Source organism: Poecilia mexicana, unplaced genomic scaffold, assembly GCF_051168715.1.
Source record: "Poecilia mexicana isolate PSO_F unplaced genomic scaffold, ASM5116871v1 scaffold_17, whole genome shotgun sequence".
Classification (NCBI taxonomy): domain Eukaryota; kingdom Metazoa; phylum Chordata; class Actinopteri; order Cyprinodontiformes; family Poeciliidae; genus Poecilia; species Poecilia mexicana.
In genome coordinates this window covers 2,319,527-2,330,258 of record NW_028263386.1, presented here as the reverse complement: position 1 = coordinate 2,330,258, position 10,732 = coordinate 2,319,527, and the positions used below count along the sequence as shown (strand labels likewise).

The 10,732-nt window shown below is 40.7% G+C and overlaps 2 protein-coding genes across 3 annotated transcripts; both read left to right on the top strand.

Moving 5' to 3' along the window:
* Positions 1–945: 945 nt before the first annotated feature.
* On the top strand, positions 946–2,984 carry LOC106919724 (tripartite motif-containing protein 16-like). The gene has a single exon (XM_014990268.2). It carries the CDS (start codon positions 1,001–1,003, stop codon positions 2,681–2,683), a length of 1,683 nt encoding a protein of 560 aa, XP_014845754.2. The 5' UTR covers positions 946–1,000; the 3' UTR covers positions 2,684–2,984.
* A 634-nt stretch (positions 2,985–3,618) lies between these two features.
* znf622 (zinc finger protein 622) lies at positions 3,619–9,408 on the top strand. Of its 2 annotated transcripts, none has more exons than XM_088015030.1 (7): positions 3,619–3,685; positions 5,016–5,580; positions 6,362–6,622; positions 7,065–7,227; positions 7,362–7,474; positions 7,541–7,684; positions 8,381–9,408. In XM_088015030.1, exons 2-7 carry the CDS (start codon positions 5,022–5,024, stop codon positions 8,509–8,511), a joined length of 1,371 nt encoding a protein of 456 aa, XP_087871156.1. In that variant the 5' UTR covers positions 3,619–3,685; positions 5,016–5,021; the 3' UTR covers positions 8,512–9,408. The 2 variants fall into 2 exon arrangements, with proteins under 2 accessions (XP_087871156.1, XP_087871155.1); XM_088015029.1 differs by having other exon boundaries at positions 3,633–3,753.
* Positions 9,409–10,732: the final 1,324 nt, after the last annotated feature.

Sequence of the window (10,732 nt, the reverse complement as noted above, 5' to 3'; positions counted from 1 at the left end):
GGATTTAAGGAAAACTATGATGGAGGTGAAAAATAATTAAAAGATATTAATATTTAATGTACTTTAAGTCGTTCAAGCCATTAATTCAATAAATTCTTTTAAAGCAACCTGTTGGATTTTAATGATGTTTATATTTGTAAACATGAGGGAATATTGTTGATTTTTATTTTAGTTTATTTAATGATATTTAGTTTTAGTTTTTTAAAAAGCCACCAATGACAAATCAGGGGATTTCCAGGAGTTATAGATCTTCTTTCTATTTTTTCTAATATCAAACAATTAAATGTCAACAAAACAAATACAAGAATAACAAGAAATCTCAGTTTGAGAAGTTTATGTTTCATTATTTCAGTGTGCTGCTACTGCCAGTATTTTTGTTAGAAATCTAAATCTAACTAAATCTAAAGATCTTTGCTCCATATCTTGACAGTGAGATTTCTATTGAGTTGCTGTTTAGGATATTCCCCACAAGAGGGCGCTGCAGACCCGGGAGCCTGTCTGCGTCCCGTAATGTTGCCTAAATCTAAACAAACAAAAACAACACAGTTTGACGGAATTAAAAACTACAACAATAAAGTCATTACTCAGAAGTTAAGATTTAGTGATGTTTATAAGTTCTTGAGGTTTTCTATGTTTTGTCATTATGAAATGCTTTCTGAACCAGCATCTAAAAAATCAGCATTTGGTTTTTCTAGACATGGAGAAAATGTTATTATTATTATTATCCAGTTTAACGTCTAAAAGAAGCTCATAATCACATTTAATGGACAGTAGAACTGATTGACAGAAAACCTTCAGGTTGAGTCTTTAATGTAAAAAAAGAAACACGTCATGCTTACAGCCCTGTTATTGTTCTGCTATGTGACCAAACCTGATAAACAACTCTCTTCTTGGTATTCCCACCATTTCCAGTCAGATCACATATTTCCTTGTTCCTTCCTTTTATGTGCTCAAGCTTAAGTACAGTCACAGTCAACAATCACAGTTAGAGAAAACAGAAATGGAGCAGCAAGGAGTACGGCTGGACCGAAAAACTTTCTCCTGTCCGATCTGTTTGGATCTTCTGAAGGATCCAGTGACGATTCCCTGTGGACACAGCTACTGTATGATCTGTATTAACACCCACTGGGATGAACAGGATAAGAAAGGTATGTACAGCTGCCCTCAGTGCAGGAAACCTTTCATATCAAGGCCTGACCTGGAGAAAAACACCATGTTAGCAGCTTTAGTGGAGCAGCTGCAGAAGACCGGACTCCAAGCTGCTCCTGCTGATCACTGCTATGCTGGACCTGAAGATGTGGCCTGTGATTTCTGCACTGGGAGGAAACTGAAAGCCATCAAGTCCTGTTTAGTCTGTCTGGTCTCTTATTGTGAGAAACACCTTCAACCTCATCATTATTCAGCAACTTTCAGGTACCACAAGTTGGTGGAGCCGTCCAAGAACCTCCAGGAGAACATCTGCTCTAAGCATGATGAGGTGATTAACATGTTCTGCCGCACTGATCAGAAGTGTATCTGTGCTTTTTGTTTACTGGATGAACATAAAGGCCATGACACAGTGTCAGCTGCAGCAGAAAGAGCTGAGAGGCAGAGAGAGCTGGAGGAGAGACGAGGAAACATCCAGCAGAGAATTCAGGACAGAGAGAAAGATGTGAAGCTGCTTCAACAGGAGGTGGAGGCCATCAATCACTCTGCTGATAAAACAGTGGAGGACAGTGAGAAGATCTTCACTGAGCTGATCCGTCTCCTCCAGAAAAGAAGCTCTGATGTGAAGCAGCAGATCAGATCCCAGCAGGAAACTGAAGTGAGTCGAGTCAAAGATGTTCAGGAGAAGCTGGAGCAGGAGATCACTGAGCTGAAGAGGAAAGACGCTGAGCTGGAGCAGCTCTCACACACAGAGGATCACAACCAGTTTCTCCTCAACTACCCCTCACTGCCAGCACTCAGTGAGTCGACACACTCATCCAGCATCAACATCCGTCCTCTGAGACACTTTGAGGACGTGACAGCAGCTGTGTCAGAGCTCAGAGAGAAACTACAGGACGTCCTGAGAGACTCATGGACAAACATCTCACTGATGGTCACTAAAGTGCTCATTTTACCACCAGAACCAGAACCAGAACCAGAACCAAAGAGCAAAGCTGAGTTTTTAAGATATGCTTGTAAAATCACACTAGATCCAAACACGGCTCACACACAGCTGGTTCTATCAGAAGGGAACAGGAAGGTGGAATTGACGAATCAACCTCAGTCTTATCCAAGTCACCCAGGCAGATTCACTGGTTGTTGTCAGGTTCTGAGTAAAGAGAGTCTGACTGGACGTTGTTACTGGGAGGTGGAGTGGAGAGGAAGAGGAGGATTTGTAGCTGTTTCATACGATAATATCAGCAGAGCAGGAGGTGGGAATGAATGTGCATTTGGTCGGAATCACAAGTCTTGGGCATTGGATTGTTACCAGAGTAAATACATATTTTCTCACAAGAACATCAAAACTCCCATCTCAGGTCCTGATTCCTCCAGAGTCGGAGTGTACCTGGATCACAGAGCAGGTATTCTGTCCTTCTACAGCGTCTCTGAATCCATGACTCTGATCCACAGAGTCCAGACCAGATTCACTGAGCCGCTACACGCTGGAGTTTGGATTTATTACACCAAAGACGCTGCAGAGTTCTGTAAACTCTGAATTTCTCTGTGTTGAAATTTACTGCAACATGTTTGTATTGCTGTTTTATGAATTTTGTTGTACTTGAAATAAAAAAAAATACTGTGGAGAGCCACTTTCTTCTATTCTTAACATTTTTGGACATGTTATTTTAATCTGTTTGGAAATTCCAAGCAAATTACATTCCAAACATTGCTGCTGTCTGGGGTTTCCAAACTTTTCAACCTTGTGACTTAACATTGCCAGAGATTGACGATCTTGTAAAATATGTATAGTTATTTAATTGAATATGTTTTTAAATAAATTTCTTTTATAAAAATTAGTTTGGATTCTGTGGTTTAATCATTTAAAATGTATGTTTATTTAATGAGACACTTAAAGGTATATTTATTTTATTCATTTAATTAATTTTGTCTTTATTGGCCATTATTACAGTTCAGGGCTCACATTCCTATGATTCTGAAAATGATTTCATTATCATCTCAATGGGTCCCAAGCCCCATTTTGTGAATCCCTGATCTAGCAGTATTTTTAACTGATAACTAAACAGTAAATATAAAAATGTAGCTTATCAGAAGCTTTCTCCTAAAAGATTACTATTGCATCAGAAATATCTTTCTGTAGGATTTGTTATTCAAATCTTCTTAACAAAACAAACCAGAAAAATTGTTGTAGATTCCTTCAGATTTTTCCCCAGGTGAGATTTCTGTTGCACCTTATTTTGATTTGCATATTATTCAGTGTTTGTGTCAATAAATGTGAATCTTTGTTCTAAATGCTATTAAACCAAAAGTGAATTAAAAGTCAATTTCGCTGCTTGTTTCCGTCGGAAAACCCAGTTTCCGTGTTCACTTATGAGGTCAACTTGACACTCACAACATGGCGGACGCGCTGAGTGTGAAGCCTTTCTCTATGATGTAGAACATCGGTATTTCCTGAAGGGGGCGATAGTGCACCGTTCGGGATTCGGACGGAAGTTCAAAGAAGAAGTTTAAAGCTCAGAGGTTACCCTCGTGTTTACAAGTAAGAATAAAATTCACCACTCAGGCCGGCTCTGACTCTCAATCTTAAGCAGCGAAAACGTTTAATAAGTAAGTAATTACTGGATGTAAAAGCAGTTTTTCTAAGATTGGGTTGGAGGTAGGAAAGGGTCGAACTTTAGTTATTTATCGGCTCTGTTTACCCTGAGCTGGGAGTTTGGTTAGCTTGTTGCTAACAGATATCAGGGCAGTTTACCTAAACTTTTATCGTTTTATGGTTAATCTTTGGTAAGTAATCGCTAAAATGATTGATAATCTGTTTAACAGATTGCTAGCTGAGGTGTACAGGCTCTTAAATTTCTTTTGAAATAATGTTATGAAAGTAGCTGTCCAGAAAACGTTTTATTATTTCAGCCGACCTTTTTCTGCTGACATAACAGAAATGTGTCTCAGTTAAATGTAGAAACAACCATAACAGGAACAAAATGTAGTAAACCGTGTTTAACTGATGCTGACGGACATTAGGAAAGTGACTACATGTGATTTAAACCAGGGATTACATATTTTTAAGGCTTGGGTGGATGTGACTGCATGTCCCAGTATTCATAGCGCAACAATCACAAATATTCTTGAAAAACATTTCTATTTGAAATAGGCTTCTTCAGGATCCCACTTACTTAAAAAAATAATGCAACAACTCAATCTTAAAGATTAATAAACTTTAAATACTAATGGACACGAAGCGCTGGAACTGGAAGACATTTTAAATACTCATAAATAAATAAACAAAACAACAGAAACAATAAATTATGAAGTCTCTGGAAACACAATTGTCCTTCAAAAAAGGTTTAGCTTAGACAAAAGCAGCACATTGAAACTTTTATCATCCAGTTTTTGTTAGAAATAAAATCAGTAAATAACACAAATGGAAATTGTTGAGCTTGTCTTAATTCATCATGTCATTAATGGATTTATTGCTTATTCTGACAGGCCTGTTAATAAAAAAGGGGGATGCTAGTCCTCCTTTTCACTGATTTCAGTTTTTTTGTTGTGTGAAATAACTGCAGCTGAAATTATTAGAAATTATTTTTATTCATATTGGTATTTGGTATTTTCTACCAGTTTTATAATAGTCATTTTTAAGCACTATGTCAGCTGAGGTTGTTTTAAATGGGCTATAAATAAACTTTCACGTGACTTTTATATTCTCAACAAGTCTATTTTCTGGTTAAATAAAAGTAATTATTACATTTGGTTTGAAACGTTTCACATAGAAACCTTTAGACTGATTTCTGTATTAATCTGCTAATAAGAGTCATATTTTTGTCTTTATTGTGATTAAGAAGTCTAAACATGAGCGATGTGTCCTTCAGGTCGCCATGGCGTCTTACACGTGCATCAGCTGTCGGGTGGCCTTCGCCGATGGCGAGGTGCAGCGGGCGCATTACAAAACCGACTGGCACCGCTACAACCTGAAGCGCAAGGTGGCCGACATGCCGCCGGTCACCGCAGAGAACTTCCAGGAGCGCGTGCTGGCGCAGCGGGCCGCCACCGACCAGCAGCTGACCCACGCTGCCGCCACAGAGAGCTGCGGCGTCTGCAGCAAGAAGTTCTCCAGCGCCAACGCCTACCAGAACCACCTGCAGTCCCACAAGCACCAGCAGGCGGAGAGGCAGGCGCTGCTGGCGGCGCAGAGGAAGGTGGAGAGGATGAACGAGAAGAACCTGGAGAAGGGCGGCTGCGACGAGAAGGAGGACAACGACGCCAGGAACGAGGCGCTGCAGCAGGCGCTGAGGGAGCAGCACAGGCCCAACCCGGCCAAGATGGCCAAGGTCCAGACCGCCGCCGCGAAGGCGGAGAAACCGCCACGCATGGTGTGGCTGGAGGAGCAGGTGAAGAGACGAGAGAGAGAGGAGGGAGGAGAGGCAGCAGCAGAAGGTAAACGGAGAATAAAATACATTTTAATGTTTAAATGAAGAAGATTTGTTCTTTTCAGGGTACGGGTGCTTGAAATCCTTGAAAATCCTTGACTTTCTATTAGGTGTTTGGAAAGTTCTTGATTTCTATATGAAGTCCTTGAAAGAGCTTAATATTCAAACTGGACAGTTTGGTAAAACGTGTAAAGAAATGTTTCACAGCCTGAATTTGGAAAACTTTATTTACAGTTGAAAATTAAATCAGATGTTTTTTTATTTCAGGTCAGTTAGAATTACTAAAATTATTTGTATTTGCTAAACACCAGAAAACTTAGTGAGGACATTTTGTATGAATCTGTTTGTGACTTTTTCCTTTTTTTAATATATTCCAAACATTTAATTTGAGCATGAAGGTCATTTAGCTTAGCTTTATGTCTGAATTGTTTCAATGTAGTTCATATTTATTACTCATAACGGCTCAGTGACTTATTGATCATCTTATGTTTGAGACATTAAAGTTATTGAAATTTGGGGAATTTTTTATTCAAGTCGTGTTTTAGACAGACATTTCAAAAACATTTTTCTGTTTTAGTTTATCTAGAATATTATCACATGAAATTATTAATCAAAGTAATAAATGGTGCTGAATTACACTGAATTGAAAATATATTTTTTTATTCATTTATATTGTTTTTATCTCCAAAGTGTTGCTGAAAATATTTGAAAACTTATAAAAGTTTGAAAAGAGCTTGAATTTCACTGTGGGGAAAGTGTGTGACCTGTGTTTGTGTAAAACCCTCCAGAGGAGTGGGAGGATGTTGATGAGGATGACGATGATGACATGGAGGAAGATGCGGATGAAGAGGAGCAGATGGAGGAGGAGGAGGGCTCTTCGGGGACGTCGGGCCCCCTGCCGGGCTCGGTCCCCGTCACACACTGCCTGTTCTGCTCCCACCGCTCCCGCTCGCTGCTGAAGAACGTGGCTCACATGACCAAAGTCCACAGCTTCTTCATCCCAGACGTGGAGTTCCTGGTGGACCTCAGGGGCCTCGTCCGGTACCTGGGTGGGCCCCACGGACACCTCTGCACATTTCTCATCAGGCTTTACATATTTAGCTTTATTAAAACAAGATTCTGTTGATCCGTTTCCACCAGGGATGAAAGATCAAAGGATGCCACTCTGAAAATCCTGACTTTTCTCTTGTTTGGAGATTCTATCCAGAACATGAAGGGTTTTCGTATGCTGAGTAAAAAAAACATTAAATTTGTACATTATTTAAAAGGAGCGGTACATTTTAGTCAAAAAAAAAAATCTAATTTTGAGAAATTTCAACTCAGATCTTTTCTAGAAAATTTCTGTCATTAATCTAAAACTTTGTTTTTTCTTGCATGTTTTTGACTTTGGAGCTCAGAAATCTTGTTTATTTGAGATATTTTTAGATTATTTCAAAATTTTTCAGATTTTTTTATTGCAGATCAAGATAATTTCTGAACTTTTTTTCTCAGGAGAGAAAGTCGGTGCTGGGAACGTTTGCTTGTGGTGCAACGAGAAGGGGCGTTCGTTTTACTCCACAGAGGCGGTGCAGAGTCACATGACGGATAAGAGTCACTGCAAGCTGTTCACAGACGGAGACGCCGCCCTGGAGTTCGCAGATTTCTACGACTTCAGGTGTTTCTCTGTTAGATGTTTTTAACCTCCTTCAGTTTGAGACGATGAACTTTAATGTTTCCTGAAGTTGGACAGATTTCCTCCTTTGCTTTGTGAAATCTTGAACCGATGTGCTGCTGCCGTTTGTCCAACAGGAGCAGCTATCCGGACCGGAGCGAGGGAGCGGATGAAGAGATGAACGAGGATCTGCCGGACGAGAAGAACCTGGAGTACGACGATGAGACGATGGAGCTGACCCTGCCTTCAGGTGACCTTCGGTTCCAGCTGCTGGTTTTGGTCGGGACGCCGTTCAAGCCACTGCTTGCTTCCTCAGGTGCGAAGGTGGGCCACCGCTCCCTCATGAGGTACTACCGGCAGCGGTTCGGGACGCAGCGGGCCGTGGTTCCGGGCCGCAGCGGGAACGCCGTGGGCCGGGTCCTGCGGCAGTACAAAGCCCTGGGCTGGGCGGGAGACGCAGGTGAGGCTCCGCTGGAGGCGCTGCAGGAAAATATGACAAACAGATCATTTATCAAACCTGGAGGCCGAATCCTCAGTTTGATGCTTTATGAGGCGACTTTTAAAAAAAACAACTTTTACTTTTTTCAGGAGCGAAATTTGGCTTGTTTAAGAAGTAAAATATTAATAATAGTAACGAACAAATATTTTTTTATGTCTGCATTTCCTAAACAATAATTCATCCTCCTTGAGTCCCATAAACTCTTTTCTTTATTTTTCTTTAATATGTCTAAGTATAAACAGATATATACACCAGAGCCAGTCAAAAGGTGTATCCATTTATTTGATAAAATAGATATACATTATAAATAGAAAAAATGTTAAAATATATGTATCTGTATGAAAAATATTTTATAATAAAACAGGAAAAGGAGACAAAGAGCCTTTATGGTTGAAACTTCCTGCAGAAGTCGATCAGTTCAGGTTCGATTACCCATCAGCTTCCTGCTGGATCTATGATTGTAACCATAGCAACCAGACTATAACAAGTTAATTATGATTCATATTTACAGCAGATTTGTGGTTTTATTGTTGACACTCAAAAAATCTACATAAATCTACATAGTGAACTGTTTAATGTGATTCTCTGACTTCCCTCAGCGGGACGTTTGTCCTCCTGTGTCTTTAACAAAATGTCCCCTGTTGTCTGTCCGTCCAGGCGGCTCGGTCCAGCAGAGACAGAGGGACATGCAGTACGTCCAGAGGATGAAATCCCGCTGGATGCTGAAGACGGGGATGAGCAACAACGCCACCAAGCAGAAGCACTTCAGAGCGCAGGTTATGTTCTGAGAGGGAGAGGAAGCAGCTGCGACACAGACTGCTGCAGCTGGGACACAGACTGCTGCAGCTGGGACACAGACTGCTGCAGCTGCGACGCAGACTGCTGCAGCTGCGACGCAGACTGCTGCAGCTGGATGATGGTTGCCAGGAAACGAGGGAAACTCTGACTTCTGTCTCGTCTTGATTGAAAAATGGAGATGAGCTGAGAACGAACTGCAAAGCTGGAAAAAGGAGGAACTGTTTTCCTGAACTGAATCTGATCAGCCTCGTTAGAGAAACAACCATTAATTAAAAATAAAGAGCAAAACTCAGATTCATTAAAGTACTCTTAAGTTTTACTAATACAGCCACACGTACGATGTGAAAATATTCATTAGTTATCTTCCAGGTGAGGCTTAATTAGATTAAAATGATTTCAAACTGATGATGGGTCTGAAATATGATTCAACCTGGTTTTTAATTAATTCACTCGTCTTAAGTAAAATATTTACATCAAATTTCATTATTTTTTTCTGCAGCTGATTTGATGTTTGAGGAAATTATTTTTGTCTTAAAACTTTAAACTGAAACTCGTCACGGATCAGAAACTGTTGGATTAAATCCATGACGTCTGTTCATCTTTTACTCCTTTAAATCTTACATTTAAATGTTAAACAATTTAAAATGTTTTAATTTATGTTTTCTGAAATCATTAAATCATATTTAATTCCCAATATCCAGAGGTTAAAATCCCAGATCTTTGGTCCGTGTTAAAATGTTAGCAGCTGCTTGGTTCACTTATTCTTTGGGCCGGCTCTGAGTGCGACCGACGTCACACAGCCAAACTGAATACTGAACTATGCAATTTATGTTAATATTTGTTTGCTTTTTTATGACTATAAAGTTGTGCTTAAGTATCATCAACAATATCTTCCAATAACTCATCATTAGATAATCATATTTCATGTCAACTTTCAACATTTTTGAACACAAACATGGCGGCTGATAGACTGCTGAAGAGACCAATCCGCTTTGCCGTCTCCCAGTTCTAACTAGAAACAACCAATCAGAGCCAGGAGGCGGGTCTTAGTGCTGTCAATCAGCTTCTCCCCATCAGCATACCATGCTGTGAATGCTAATTCTAATTAGCATAACCATCCATGATGGTGACTAAGCAGTTTTCCTATAACAGTAATTAGTTTCTCCTCCATCAGCACATTTAGCAACATGTTCCTGAGGGTGATTGGTGGCGCTAAGCCCCTCCTCCTGGCTCTGATTGGTTGTTTCAGACCATAGCGGTGCATTTATTCAGATGGCAATAGCAGCCCAGGAAGACGATCTGTCTCATGTTATATTGTCAGGATATGGTAACGGCTTTAGCTAATATATAAAAACATATTTTTAATAAAAGTTACATTAATTTGCTTTATGTATGATAAACATTTAGTTTTCCAATATTTAGCCGTTGTGGCCTCACAGAATCCACCGGGTTAACACCATAAGTGGTTTTATTTATGACTCGGACCGTCTGATAGAAGCTCAGGACCCGTTTCTGTTAAATGATGAGAGTAAAAGCTGGACTCCGTCACTCCCTCTCCCTCGTACGTCAGATTTGTGAATGAGCGTGAGCCCGGAGCGGATGATGTCATGGCGACCGGAGGCCGACCCTGCGCTGCTGCGCCGCATTAATGAGTTACTCCATTTGTTTGCGGTTCTCCACTTTATATTTGGCAGTCGCTCCACTTCCTGAGTGTGTTTGATGGTTTCGGAGGTTTAGGGCACTCTGCCCGGCCGCACGCCGCTGCTCCACGCGGCCGACAGGAAAGGGCCGCGGAGGAGGGGCGGCGCAGACAGGCCGACGGCGAGAAGGAGACTAATTGATCCGGACGACGTGGGAGAGAGATGAGGCATTAGATCTGTGCGAGTCAGAGAGGAGTGATGGATGTCTGAGGGCCCAGCGGCTTGTTTACGACTCAGACTGGTGATTTATGAGACGAGTTTCACCAAGAATTTATGAGCTTCCTTCAAAGTCTTTAAGTCGCTGTTTTTCTGACATCCTGCTGTTAATGAAAAGTTTCAATTGATGGTTGGAAACAGCATGATTGAATGGATCTGCTGCTTTGTTTTGCATGATTGCATGAAATGACAAATCGTCGTATAACTCCTGAGTTTGGCCAATTTCTGTTATCAGCAAATACTGAAGTTTTCCTGTGCAAACTTCCTCTGAAGCGTCTGAGTCTCAGAGGAAATC